The sequence below is a fragment of the Leuresthes tenuis genome, unplaced genomic scaffold (assembly GCF_036924035.1).
Source record: "Leuresthes tenuis unplaced genomic scaffold, fLeuTen1.0.hap1 SCAF_1, whole genome shotgun sequence".
Taxonomy (NCBI): domain Eukaryota; kingdom Metazoa; phylum Chordata; class Actinopteri; order Atheriniformes; family Atherinopsidae; genus Leuresthes; species Leuresthes tenuis.
The window spans coordinates 37,676,526-37,691,570 of NW_027325355.1; the positions used below are offsets into that span (position 1 = coordinate 37,676,526).

General features: G+C 43.9%; 1 protein-coding gene across 1 annotated transcript; it reads right to left on the reverse strand.

Annotated features, from left to right (window-relative positions):
* Positions 1-13,734, reverse strand: mxra5a (matrix-remodelling associated 5a). Its single transcript, XM_072379306.1, has 8 exons — positions 13,550-13,734; positions 13,243-13,372; positions 11,281-11,671; positions 7,697-11,116; positions 7,130-7,594; positions 4,857-5,775; positions 4,422-4,748; positions 1-3,527 (listed from the first exon to the last, which is right to left on the reverse strand). Exons 1-8 carry the CDS (start codon positions 13,732-13,734, stop codon positions 1,946-1,948), a joined length of 7,419 nt encoding a protein of 2,472 aa, XP_072235407.1. The 3' UTR covers positions 1-1,945.
* Between the last annotated feature and the right edge of the window lie 1,311 nt (positions 13,735-15,045).

A 15,045-nucleotide genomic window follows, 5' to 3' on the forward strand; every position in this document is an offset into this window, starting at 1 on the left:
ATTTTCTGCTTAGAAAATAAAACGTTATGCAATTTTTTACATCTTGACATGAATTTGTCATTGTCAGAAGAAAGTGGACTTTGTCATTAGAGTAACATGTTCAGCTGAGGAACCCACGCAGAGGTTTGCTCACAGATCAAGGATTAAATGGTGTGATGTGAGATGAAAAGGCTGATGTTGCCTTACAACCACTGATACTGTCCAAACACTGCAGCACATTGTATTAGATGAGCAAGTTTTAAGTATGTTTTTTACTCTATAACTACAGAACTTAATGAATACAACAGGAAACAGATGAGTTTTGGAACATCATGATCATTATTTAGTGAACACAAGCCTACACTTTGAGGTGAACACAGAAACACAGTCTTTTGGTTGTGTCCTTTGTCCCAAATCATGACTCATTCCCAATTTTCTTACACATATTCTCTCGTTATAATTATATTTTCACATTCATATCGGCTCTCGTCTAATTCAATCTAGGTTCCACTGAAGCTGCTTAAATTAATTACAAAGTTGTACGATTCTGCTCCTTAAAAGTCAGGCAAGTCAAACTGAGACGTTTGGTAAGTGGGCGTGGTCTGTGTGACAGTAGGCTGGTCCCTGTGAGAAAGACATTCACAGGCAGCATGTTGAAAGAGCTGTGCTCACAAACCTGCCAACTATCACAGTGACTGCACATCACTTTAAACCTTTTCAGAAGTGGACGCGACAGTAGACTGATAAGTCTGAATCATGCCATGCTTTACACAGTCCTGATGGAGCCAAGCATCCTCTAAATCATCAAACAAAGTGTATTTACTGTGTCGTCAGAGTGGGAGGCTGCGACAGTACACACCACTTATTTTATTACTGTAGGAACATGGAGACACTCGTTTTTCACACGAGCCCTTTTTTCCTGAGTCATTAAGTATTCGACTTCATCATAGTGTGAAGGTGGCAAAGCCTTCAATCTGTAAGATTATTAGTTTCTATAATTATCTATGTAATCAAACATTATCAATTCATTATAAAAAAGTAATTCTCAGACAAAGGCATTTCATCTTATTACAAGCTAACACGATCATCGCTGTGACTGCTTAGATGTCTACAAAAACAGATAATGTTGGGTTATCCAATGTGATGAGCGACAACCCCTCTGAAATATTCATGAGTGTCATTACCTTATGAGATGTTGCGTATGAGACTGGCACACAATAAGCTGTTTAATTTGAGCAAATATAAGGAGAAACCTGCCATCTGATGAGGGTCATTACCAGACAGGAGTTAGACTCTAACCTCGAGCTTTACTTACTCTGCATAGGAAACCTGCGCTCTTCTTTGGCTGCTAGTGTACATTACTACCATGCAACTAATTTTCATGAAATTTGCCTTGTTAGAAATGTGAAAAGTTGGAAATGTTTTGCAGTAAAATTGATTTAGTGAATATAGATCGCATTTAGTTACTAAACAGCTTGTGAGAGGTCTATGGTGTAATAATTAAGCTTTGGTGAGTCTTATTATCAGAGGCATGTATCTTATGCCAAATTCTGTATTTTCATCTAAAGTAGTAGTTTTTAAATAGAGGGTTTATCTTATTGGTTCAGAGGTGATCAGAAACACTAACTGAATACATAACAAAGATCTGAGGTTTATACATCTAAGTTCCAATGTCCTAACCAGCATGCTCACATCAGGCAGCAACTAACATCAGGTGGTGGCAGGATCCACTCTTGATTATATAGAGAAATAGCATAAATGGATCAGTTGAGATGCACAAATCATGAAGCGAAGGCCTCTAGCCAACAAATAAAGCCCCACTCTAAGTGTCAGGCATCTTGGTATTTCATCACTGTGACAGCAGTTTTCACTCCATTTTGAAATTAAATACAATAGTTGCTTTTAATCTAGGCAGTTGCTTGGGCATACAGTATGGCAATGGACCATAATGACAACAGTGAATCTTTCAGAACACATTGAGAAATGTAGCTTTCGAGTCTACGCCGATGGCATTCCTGGCTGTGCATCTGTACACACCAGCATCTCTCTGCATTGGATTCTGAATGATGAGGGAACCTTGCGGATGGAGATACTTATTTCCAAAAAGGCGTGGTTGAGCACTGACAACTAAACGGGTTTTATCCGGTGTTTCCCATGCGACCTCTACTTTAGGGATCCCAGTTGCTGCACAGTTTAATTGAACAGCAACTCCACGTTTAGCATAAGTCACAGAGGGAGGACCACTGGTAATGCGTGGTGGCAGTGCGATAACAGCCACTGATACAGAAAGCAGAGAGCTGCCATACTCATTAGCAGCTCTGCATACATAGGGCCCTCGATCATAGATTGATACTTGTCTGATGGCAAGTGTCCCGTTGGGTAATATAGCATATCGTCCAGCTCTCTGCGGCCTGTTAAGGACAACTCCACTGGGAAGAGTCCATGATAGTGTAAGTGGTTCACCAGTGGTTTGACAATGAAGGAAAAGAGTTTCCCCATTCATGATGCTGACAGGAGAGATGTGTTTATTGATGATCTCTGGCTTCCTCCCCGGGGACAGTGTGATCCTGCGCTCCACAAGCCCTCCAGAATTATGCCCCAGACAGCGGTACATACCAGCCTCAGCAACAGTTGGGTTGCTGATGATCAAAGAGCCATCGCGCCGGTGGAAAAACTTGGAAAACCGGCCACCACTGTGCAAAGGTGTGCCATTGGGTAGGATCCAAGTAGGATGAGGTAGTGTCAAGCCCTCAAAGGAGCAATTTAAAGCTATGGCATTCCCCACTGTTAGCAACAAGCTGTCCGTTCTGGGATCTCTCATTTCTATAGCCTGCTTCACATCCAAGTTAACCACCAATCTGACCTCTCCTCCTTCATTGCGAGCGATACAAGCCAGTTGTCCCGAGTCTGTCTTCTTAGGTGATCGAATTTCCAAGGTACCGTTCTGATGAACTGTCATTCTGTTGCTGTAGTATGGTGCAGGAAGGATCACATTCCCTGGCAGAATCCACATGATGCGAGGTGTGGGGGTTCCCTTTGCCACGCAGTCCACCAGCTTCCGCTGATCCTGAACTGCAGTCACCTTGATGGTATTGGCGGCTCCCCTTAAGCCATTGATCACTGGAGGTGTTACCAGGACCTCCAGCCTGGTAACTTTATGGTCTTGTCCAGCCCTGTTTCTTGCCATGCAGGTGTAGTTACCTCCATCCAAACGTTGGACCTTTTGAACAACCAATGTCCCATCATCCAGGACCTGGTACTTGTCTAATGCTGGGGAAATCACTTTATTTGTTGGAGATATCCAAGTGATGACAGGTGCTGGTTCACCCTTGGTGTTACACTGCAGTGTCAATGTCTCACCATAGAAAACTCTGACGGTCTTTTGGTCTTTATTTTGGATTCGTGGTGGGGAAGTTGCAACTTTCACCTTGACTCTGACCTTCATCTCATCTTTGCCAAGTTGGTTCTCTGCATAGCACGTGTAGTCACCTTCTTCTGGCATGCCCACATCGTTGAGGTAAAGTGTCCCATTATCAAACACCACATACCTGTGTGAAATTCAGGGAAACAAAGGGAAGAAGACAGATTCTGAAGACTGGATTTGGAACTTCACGGGTCGAATGGAATACAGCATTTAAAATCATAATCAATAATGATTAAGCGATTTAACCATCACTCATTATCACCTACTTGTACATGTAGATCTTTCCTTACCAGAGACAAGAGTATCAAGAGACGTCACAGGTGAAAATAATGAAATAATTCCTTCATCTGTATGAGTAAAAGATGTATATGTCTGCAGGGTTATAAGCTTTTTTGTGAGGGAGATATAAATATGGCTGGCCAACCTTAATAGACTGAGAAGCAGTGTATACAGTATGTGTCACACCTGGTTTGGATTTAATCTGAAGTTGCTGTGCTGCAACTGTACCACAGACTCCGGTTCGAGTTACTAAGTAATGGCATATCTTTATTTTCATAGGGACATTCCTGACTTTTGCTTAATAACTGGTATAGTTAGAGATCATTTTTCCAAAGTCAGCTGGCTACAGTTAAATATTTCATTTGAAGAACGGGTCATTCATTTGGTTACACTGCCTAGCAGCACGCATTCACCATGAGATCGTTTTGATAACCTTAGATTCTCAAAGGGGTTAAGGCCAAATCATGTGGGAAAATGTTTCATGTGTGAGAGCTGGAATTTCTGTAGTTTCATTGAGCTTGTTGCTCTCCACAACTATTGCCAACATTTGAATCTCATTCTTAAATTCTCACACATTTCTGTCATGAATTCATTGTCAGAACAAAATACAACTTCAAACTTTTTGATCTACAGGCTGGAGATATACTATCACACAGGGCAAAGTAGCTGCTTAATGGAGACAGGCCTCCACTTAGTTACGTACTAACTTTAGAAGTCACTCTTTTTAAGCAGCCCATACCTGCGACTGCGCCCCACGCTGACTCCATCTCTCTGTTTGATCGGGTTGACCATAGTGCCATCTGGCAGGGCCCAGCTAATCTCGGGGTTGGGGAGACCAGAGGCCACACAGTCCACCTTCAGGTCTTCACCATACACCACCTCTTGACTGGATGGCTGCTGCTTCTGTTCAATCTTGGCTGGTCTGGTCAGCACGTTGACACGCAGCTGAACATAGTCGTCACCCATCTTGTTACGCGCCACACACAGGTAGTCGCCGCTGTCCTTGTTGGTCACTGAATGAATGGTTATGGTGCCATTGAGGAACACCTTGATTCTGGGGTCAAAACTGGATGAATAAAAGAAACAATAACATTCAGAAGGATTCAAAGGATACTTATGATAAGAATACGAGGGAAAGTAGCTTATGTATGGCATGATTACGGCATTTTCTCACCTGTATTGCGCATCCACTAGCTTTTTAGAGGGTGTCCTCCAGATGATTCGGGGGTCTGGCTCTCCTCTTGCTACACAGTTGAGCAGCAGCTTATTTCCATAGATCACATCTGTTCTCTGGGGAGATGATGACAATATATTGGCCTTGGTGGAGAGCAGATTCTTCCTCAGACTTAAGGTCACAGTTCTTCTGCTGGAAGCCATTGTGTTAGTGGCTGAGCACTCATATTTCCCAGAATTTTCTGGGCCCAGACCCCATATGTAGAGGGTCCCATTGGGGAAGACGATGAGGTTTTGCCCAGTAACTAGTTGTGCAGCAGTGAGTTGTACGCCGTCAGGTTTGATCCAGTGAATGACAGGCTGAGGAACACCTGTGGCAGTGCAGTGAATGTATGCGACACTGCCCTCTGGAAGGGTCATGTTCTCGTGTTGTGTTTGCTGAATCACTGGAGGCGATGCTATGACATAAAGACGCACTGAGACAGTGTCAGCTCCAGCTGCACTGCTGCCAATGCATTTGTAAATCCCTCTGTCTGTATAACTAGCCTGGCTGATCCGGAGCGTTCCATTACTATCCACGGCCACACGCTGCTGAGAGGACACATCCACCGAGGCAGCAGCCAGGTGGACATGGCTCGGGAGGACCCATGTGACTCGAGGTGCAGGATGCCCTTCTGCTCTGCACTCCAAATCAGCTTTGCCACCTAGATGCACAGTGACGTCTCTGTGCCTCGGCAGGACGACCCGTGGGTGCTGATACAGGACCACGAGGTTAACCATCCTCTTGTCTGTACCATACTGGTTCTGAACTGTGCACAGATACTGGCCACTGTCCGTCAGCTGTGTATTCCTGATGGTCAACGTGCCATTGTGGTGAACTTCAAACCTCTGCACCCTGGTGTTCTGAGCAATACTTGCACCTGCAGTGAAGAGTAAATTAAATTGAAACACGTCTCAGCATTATACTGAAGAGGAAATGATTGCAATATTCATAAAATGTATATCAAGATCGTGCTAGAAAAGAAACATTCTTTCCATTTTCTGGAAGAACACTTTGGTGAATCCTGGCAGGAAGGTTCTGATGTAAAGTTCAAATCAATTATTTTCTTTATGCTACTCAGAGTTTACCAGAGTACACCGTCAACTGAGCTTGATTTATCCATTATGTTTAGAGCTGTGCAAACAAAGTATAACCTGAACAGCCAAGCCACAGCGGAGTTATGCTGTCTGTCTCCCACCTGAATAGAGTTGCAGATGTGCACCCACCATAGAAGTGGCCCTTCCCAACAATGGCTGCTTTACTCAGTAAAACAGTGCAGCACTCTAACCCTTCACATCAAAAACTCCTCAGTAATGTTGACTGCACACATGTAAAATTGGAATCACATGAAAAACATGTTTTTGACCGCTTTAAATCCTGAATATCCCTGAAAAAAAGCATTTGCTCATTGTTTTAGTTCATGGAGCGAAACCAACATAATTCAATAAAACACTGAAAACAACTAAAGCTGGATGCACTCAGGACAGCACACACATTGATACTGACATGACACCCATTTTCTTTCATGATGAGACCAAGACCACGAGGCTGAAATATTAGCATCGTGAAAAAGAACTAAGTATGAGAGAATCATTCAGCATTAGATTTGAGTGGATCAGCTGTTCTTACTGTCACAAATACTATAACTGCTACTAAATACAACTTAGCTTTAAGCTGTCACATGGTGTCTTTCTGTGAAACTTGCTTTTACATTAACTCTGTTTGGCAATCATCGTAAGCAATCGCAGAGGTCATCTGAGTACAAAATGCTGTGCACATAATGACGGGAGCACCCGGCTCATCACGCTCAGTGTCAGGTTTCAACACAGTGCTGGACACAGTTTCACAGGATAAATAGTTTTTAAAAAGGAATGAAATGTGAAACCAGGGATTCCTCACGAAGCAAGGAGTGAGAAAGTGTTGCACATGTAACACTATGAACATGTGACATGTATCCTTATTGATATGTTACCAAAAATAGAAGAAGTATTCCATAAACATGTACATATTTATGAGTATTTGTTGTATTGATTTAGTTCAAATGTTATATTATACTCAGTTGTATATTGTTCTGTATCAGCATCTTTGCACAGTTGAAACATTTATAGGGTATTAAACCCTATTTGATTATTTTCATTGAATCATTTTATTCACTGAGGAACTTTTGTGCAGAGGAAAGAATCATGGCTGTCTAAATGCACCAAAACCTGATTTACGAGTTGAGTCATACATACCAGTAGCAACTTTAGTCCATGACAGGAAGGGCATTGGCAGGCCCTCAGCCTCACAGGGAAGCTGAGCATCTGTTTCAGCTTTCACAGTGATAGTCTGGAAACTACTCTTCATTATCCTTGGCTTCCCTCCTGGATTAGATCCATGTCCAGGTAGCTGGTGCTGTCTGGACACATCCAGAGAGCTTGTTAACAGCGTCTCTCTGGAAGCGCTAGACTGGACAGCAGCAGTTGCAGGGACAGAGGTCACTGTGTGATTGACTGTCTGCCAGCTCTTCAGTTTTATGTGTGGGAATGGTGGATTTGTGATATGAACTTTATGGTCAGGTGACAGGCTTGCAGAATGAAGGTTAGATGTTCTGTTGGACTCTGATGTAGTGGTGATGGGTATTAGTTGTTGGTCTTGGCTGTGGTTGGCTCTGATCCTGGGATACTGTGTGGTGGCCCTCGGGGGAGGGTTCATTTTGGCTCGGGTGGAAGATAGCTGGGGTTTTGTAGCATTCAGCATGGCTGTGGAATATCTTACAGGATAGGTCGCAGAGGGAGGTGTTGTCACTGGAGCATCAATGCTTATGTTTGAAGTTTCAGTAAGATTTTTATCTATCTTTGACTGAAATCTCGTGATGTAATTATGAATGGAACTATGAGAAGAATGTTCAGATATTGTCGGTGTCACTGTGTTAACCCCTTCTGTCTTGAAATAATCCTCAAACAGCATCCTTGGTGTCTTAATCGATCCATTGGAGGTGTATCCAGAGGTCTTCCTGACTGCATCCGCAATAAAAGAAGCAGTTGAAGTGGTCGGGGATGGCGGGAATGAAGAATCCACTTCCAAATCAATCTTTTCACCCCTTTCAGTCAGTGTGTTTTGATGACCTGCTTGATTGTTCTTAACATCTGTTGGCAATTGCGTTGCAGTGTGAAAAACCTCAAAGGAACTGTGGGATGGCAGTGGAGGTTCAAGGCCTGCTGTAAGACTTGCTTTTTGTGTGTTCTCTGTGAGTTGGCCAGGTGGAGGACTACTGTCGGTAAACCATTGCTGAGTGGTTGACGTGAGCATCCCAGAAAGCTCTGGAAGAGAAGCCCTTTCTGAGCTTCTCAAGTCAGTTTGAGAACCCACTCCTGGAGAGGATCCTGGAAATGACGATGCAGGTGACGTGCTTTTGGCCCAGATTAGATGGTCTTGATTTGTTTCATAGAGAGTAGCTGTTACTGAGGAGGTTTCCATGCCTGCCTCAGAAGCTTGTGTAGAAACTGTGGTTTCTTTATGACTCAGTCTGCCTGATGACGCAACCTGGCTGTCAGTATATGGAACATTGGTGCTGAAATTGACTGTTGGAACTCCTAATCGTTCTATTATTAGCTCTGTGGAGGCACTGGTCGTGACCATTGGTAGGCGAGCATTTACAGGTGTGGTTTCAATAAAATGGCTGGTTTTATTCACCTTTTGTTTCCCTCTGTTTGGCCTTTTCCTTCTAGCCCCATTCCTCCTCCTGGAGTTGGGTTGCTTGAGGCGTGACGAGGGTTGTCTATTGGACTCTGTCTTTCTCGTGAAGGTGGGAATTTGTGTGGTTGTTGGAGATGCTGTTGTGAGCATAGCTTCAGTTTGCAAACCAATGTTGTGAAGCTGTGTATGAAGCTGTGAGGTTGCTGCAGTCTCACTGAAATATTTTCCATTTTCCTCTTGGCCTATTACGGATTCATTTGGGTTGACTGAGGGGAAAATCTGACTCTCCTTCCCAAAGGGTTCTCTATCATTTCTAGAGCTGACAACAACATTTGGTTTATCCTTACTCTCACTGCTCTTCGATGACAGTAAGGCCTCAGACCCCTCAGCTGTTTTGACTCCATCAACATTGGTATTTGTGCTGTGGTTCTCTCGCTGAGAAAAAGTCCTGCTGCTTGCAGTGTTTGTGCTAGTCTGCCAGACAGTGACAGCGTGGAGGGGAACAGATGTTGTCTGTGGGTGGGAAAGCACACTCTTTGAACTTGTGTATCGGTCCAACTTCATCTCATAAGTTGTGTATTGTTCAGTGTATGCACTTTGTGTTATCTGTGGCTCTGCTGTAGCATGTGTGCTGTGTTGACTGATCATACTCATATCATATGCAGTGTAACCATCAGCTGTCACATGCTTGTCTTGGTCTTGTGTATTGTGTTTACTGGTTTTCATTTGTGTCTGTTGTACAGGAGTGTGTGTGGTGAAGTAATGCTGGCCCTCCTCTTCATGTACAGTCACGCTATCTGATGATCCTTCAATAGCATCTTGTGACTGTGTTGTCTGCTGTGTTTCTGTTCTCTGTGCCGTGTGTCGACCTGGGAGTGGAGTCATCGCAGTCTGAGTATTTCTGTCCCTAATCTTAGCCAACAGATGAGCCCATTTCTCTGGGTCTATCTTTTTATTTGACATATTAATCCTCCTCCTGCTCTCTATTGTATTTTTCCTGTTTTCAACATGAGGTCCTGTTGGTTTTCGAAGTACTGCTGGTCTCCGCCACATATTCCTGGATGGATGTATACCCCCCCTGCCTGGGCCAACACCTCCTGGGATTCTCCTTCTAACAGCATCCAAGCGTCTCATCGGAGCCTTATCCTGAGTGACCCCCATGTCCCCTGATGCCTCCTGTGGGTCCTCTGTGGGGACTTTAATCTGTGTGCTAACCCCTGAGGCTGACTGAGGTCTTGCTGGAAACTTCCGCAAAGGCCTTATTAGTCCTTTGCGCCTAAACACAATTAATTTTGTTGCCAGTGTATCCACACCATGTTGATTCATGGCTACGCATTTGTAATAACCACTGTCTGATAATACAGTGTGTGGGATATGTAAAGTGCCATTGGAATAGACAAAAGCTTTCGATGAATTAGCTTGGAAACTAACTATGTAACTGCTTGGTAAAATCCAGTAAATCTCAGCATCAGGAGAACCTGAAGTTGTGCAATCCAGAGAAATAGGATTCCCCACAAATCCGTCCACTGATGTGTCCTCCCCTGGGGTGGGGCTGGAGGATTCTTGTACAGTCAGATGAAAAGGTTGTATGGCAAGGTCTCCATGAACCCTGGCGATGCAGTAGTAAATTCCTGTGTCTGTGTGGCTGACAGCTTTAATGACCAGCCTTCCATCACTGGACACAGACAGCCTGTTGTCCGAACTGCTGTATGGTGCATCCAGTTTGGAGCCGTCTGGCAGAATCCACTGAATAGCTGGTTGGTCAGAACTATGCACGTTGCAGTACATTTGACTCGGGCTTCCCAGTATAGCACTAAAAACTTTACGGGTCATATTTGTTGACTCAATCATGACCCATGTCCTCCTCTGTCTCTGCACCAGCTCTGTTTCCACCATCTTTGAGAGGTCTGTTGTCAGAATCAGTTTCACTGTGTTGGCTGATGACTGAGGTCGGTTCAGTTTTAGCTCTACAGATGTCTGCATCAACCATGCAGGCTGGGCCATCATATTAACTTTAACACCTGTGTAGTACTGGGCATCTTTCACAGAGTCCTGTCTGTACACATAGGTCGGGTGAGGATCTTCGCTAACAATGACTCCCCGTTGTAAGTGAGCCGGCACGTTGCTGTAGTATGCTATTAGCCTCCATAGTTTTTCATATGTCTCCCTATCAACAGGGCATTCAAGATCCACCAAGAAAGTAATGTTGGAGACCAAATAATGCTGATTAACCTGTTCCCAGCTGATCCCGGTAAGTTCTCTAGGCTCACCAATACCACACTGGAGGTCCACCTTATTTCCATGCTCATCAGAGAGGCTCAAAGATATGTTACCAATGGGTTCCTTGAAGTCTTCTGTGGTCAAAACCTCACTTTCATTGTCCTCCAGTGAGGCTGTTCTCTGAGGAGAGCTGATAACAGGGCTGCTACAGACCAGATTCTTCTCAGCGTGGAGCTCTGTTTTTTGAAGGTGTCTGGGAGAAGAGCACATGGGACACAACTGGCCTCCAGGAAGGGTCCTGTCCTTTTTACATTTCAAAGTACCTAGAGCAAAAGAAAAGAAGAGTACTATAAGATAGGATCTCCATTGTCATCAGTTATCATCTTATAATATTGGAATGAATAAATCCCCTTTTTATTTGTCTTTTAACAATGGAACAATGGAAAAAGTTTTCAACAATTTGAAGAGAAAAAATGAAGAATCTGACCCGGTGAAGTTCTTTCCCAGTCATGGAGCCACCTCATGTTGCAGTCACAGATCCATGGGTTCCCATGAAGGTACAGATTTTCTAGCTGTGGCATGGTCTTCAGAAGCCCCGAGGGCAGGGACATCAGTCCATTGTCTGACAGGTAGAGGTGACGCAGAGTGGAAATGTAGAAATGGCCCATCAGAGTGAAGGTGGTGAAGGTGGCTGGATGTAGTTGTTGAAGCCGGTTGCCTTCCAGCTGCAGTAGGCGCAAGGAGGTGAGGCCCTGGAAGGCGTCTGGATGAATGAATTCCAGATGGTTGTGATCCAGATGCAGCCTGGTCAAAGACCACAGACCTTGAAGGGTGTGCCTGTTGATCTCCTTCAGCTTGTTGTAGCTAATCTTCAACATCTAAACCAACATGTCAAACAGAGAGTCATCATTGCTAAACATAGCATATATCTTTTCATATGAAATTAATACAATAGGATATAATGGGACTGTGTCTTTAAATTGCCTTGAGAAGACTTAAACTTCCTCCAACTGCAATGATCATAGAAATTGTTTGCTCACACCCTTACATACAACCCATAACCGTGTCCTGTAAAGCACCGACTCCACATGCGGGGGAAGGGAAACACAACTCGTCAGAGCGTGTCCATATCAGAGCAGACATCGTTGTCAATGCCAGAGTTGGATGGAGCTGCTCTTTCAAACCTTGGAAACAAACATTCATTCCAGAACATAATGACACTTTACTAAACCACATGTGTTTCTTTTTAGTTGGTTTAGGTATAATCATTTATTGGTTCAGGTTAGGAAATTATAATGATTTCAACAACAAGGCCGATCACCTGACAGACTGCATTTTGCTGGTTGCCTTGGTTATATGAAAGGGCTGTACTTACTGAGCATTTTTCCAGCCTAGCTGACCACTCAAAGTGCTTTTACACTGTAGAAGAGGTCTGGGGATGAAGGCAATCAAACTGCTTCAGCCACCTCCAACATGTTGCATCAAAAACATGTTGGCAAGTTGGCTTCAGAAGAAAATATCAGCTGGGAAACTACTTGGGTCGGGTTATTTCAGCCTTCCCATGCAGTTGCTCTCACAACCACTAGAGACTGCTTATTCTTTAAACAAATTATTGGCCTCGTCTGCCTGGATAATCAAACACCACATGGTCACTTTTTTGGGAACAAAGACAGTCATGTTGTATTATAAACCCTGAACCCTACTGCACGAGAATACATATCAGCTATAGGAAGCTAAATCATCCTGAGACTCAACAGACTCATTTTCATCAGCACAGAATATTTCAACAGTTAAGGTAACGATTGAATTATATTTCACTTTCTATCATTTTAACAGTGAATGAACAAGCTCAAACAGAACATAAAATGATAGATTGGTTAAATGGAATTCATAGGGAAATTTGAAATTCATCATGTGCTGTACTTTTCTATGGTATGGTAACTAAGATAAAACTGTTGTTTAAGTAGTGGTGATTACAAAAATGTGTCAAAATGCACCTTTAGATTCACTTCTAATGAAGATTCCAGATAACCAATATTGTGGCACTGTTAGGAGTAAAATTCGCAGATATTTAAACTACAGCAACAACGACAGTGAAAATAAAGAAGGTACAAAACTACAGCTGAGGCTAAACAAAATAATATTCATGATTGAAATGTTGTCAATGTGGCTCCCTCTTTTCCTTTTTGTCTTTTCTGTCTTATTCAAAAGGAATACATACTGTAGCTGTACTGGGTCAAGTCTCAATGAACCCAACACATGTTGGTGTTAATGTCAAAGGTTTGCATTCTGCAAGATTTTGTGTGTAGAAATACGATATAGATGCCAGAAAGACAAATTGATAAAGGTAATGCAACTAGAATGCCAATTAAAGAACAAGAAGTAGCATTCACTCATATATGAGAGTCCTTCCGTCCTGGTAATGTCTCCATGCATCACGTGAGCATACCTGAAGTGATGTCAGGTCCCTGAACACACCATCAGACAGAGTGTGGATGTTGTTCCCATGAACCATCAGCAGCTCCAGTTTCCTCAGGCCAACCAGGGATTTGTCTGTTATCTTACTGATACTGTTGAACCTGAAGCGACAAACCAGTGTTAACCATTAAATATTTTCACTGGGAAGAGTAATGAGACTGGATTACACACTTAATGCAGTAAAAGGTATTTAATTTGATGACAAGTTAAAACCTAATCACAGACAGAACTGCACAACAATAGGGCAGGTCGATGCAAAAGATGCCAGAAGGACAGACCCCAAGTTCATGCGCTCCGTGCGTTCAGGTACAGCTGCTGGGATGGTGATGAGGGAGCGGAAGGTGCAGTGGAGCTCAGTGGGCAGAGGGCAGGAGCAGGGTCGGGGGCAGGGGGCAGAAGCGACAAGGGGCAGAAGTATCAGCACCAGCAGAGTCCGGAGGACCCACAGGCAAGCGGGCTCCATCTTCAGCGGCTGGGTGGAGAGTCACAGCGGCTGTCTGTGTGACCCAACAACTGCAATAACAGAAATAATGTTGCCAACAATTAATCTACTGCTTGGTTTTACTAAATTACCAAAAAGTTGACGGGATCATAATCCATCAGAGGTTCACAGAAAGTTGAGCCAACTTTGGCTCAGGTTCCCTCACACACTCGGTCTCTATCATGAATGGGCTCCAATAAATAAGGTACCCTGCGCTTCAGTCAGAGCGCTCCATGCACAAACCTCAGCTTAAATCACCGTAAAGACGCTCTCACCTCAAAACCTCGGTAGCCTCTCCTTTGGGAACTCCTCACATTCCATTTTATCATCGGAGACAAGAAAACCTAAAAAACGAAACGTGGGGGGGAGTGCTTGCTGGGAAGATCACAGAGCAGAGACCAGTTCTCAGGTAAAACTCAGAGAAGAAAAGTTTGGTTCCAAGTGGCGGTGTGCTCTGTGCGCCTCCTGTAAGGAAGGAGTGAAGGAGTCGCAGCAGCGCGCACGGCCGTGACGCAGCGGGAGGAGCGAGCGAGTTCTGAGAGAGGACTAACTGCAGAGATGGTGGAGTAAAGCCAAATGCACTCATGTGCTGCTGAGTGTGAGAATCCTGCTGAAGCGTTTGATGAAAGGATGAGACAGACTGAGTCTGACTCCTCCGTCAGTTCTCTGAGAGGAAAAATGTCATAGATGAGAGCTCATAGATGCATCGGTTTGTTAGGCCAGCCCCAGAGCCCATCTGAATACACCCATCGTGCTCATACATGCAGTAACCGAGATTTAGTGTCATTCCAAACACCACAGTGAGACTGTGGCCAACACGAGCTGATCTCAGGTTGAAGGGATATCACTGGCTTTGATTCAGCTGTCTTCATATAAACTGGTCCTCAGTTGGTCCCCTGGGCCTGTCCATTCAGTGAGAAATGTGAGCCTACATGTACTCTGTTCTAAATTAGTCTATCAAATGAACTTCAGTCAAAACATGGTGAATGAGTGGTACTTAAATAATACGCTGCTAGTCTAGCTGACCACTCAAAGCACTTTTACTCTACAATCCTCATTCACACACCCATACAGCACCTATTTGTCTGTACAACAAGTAGCAATTTTCTCCAACACACATTCACTCACTGATGGGCAGATTGGAGGCAACGTTGGGTTCAGTGTCTCGCCCTAGGTTTTGGGCTAGGTTTGCCCATGGTGCCAAGGTGGCCGCACAATATGTAGCCTGGGGCAGCTGGGAGTCAGAAATGTTTAATTCTTGGACATTAGGGACACTTTGGTGAATTGTTTAAT

What these genes read in the sequence shown, in the direction of transcription:
- mxra5a (XM_072379306.1), bottom strand. Translation starts at nt 13,734, where the DNA reads ATGGAGCCCGCTTGCCTGTGGGTCCTCCGGACTCTGCTGGTGCTGATA. An exon ending in ACGGAGCGCATGAACTTGGG is followed by an intron (nt 13,373 to 13,549) that starts GTCTGTCCTTCT and finishes TTGTCGCTTCAG; the next exon opens with GTTCAACAGTATCAGTAAGA. An exon ending in CTGGGAAAGAACTTCACCGG is followed by an intron (nt 11,117 to 11,280) that starts GTCAGATTCTTC and finishes CTTTTGCTCTAG; the next exon opens with GTACTTTGAAATGTAAAAAG.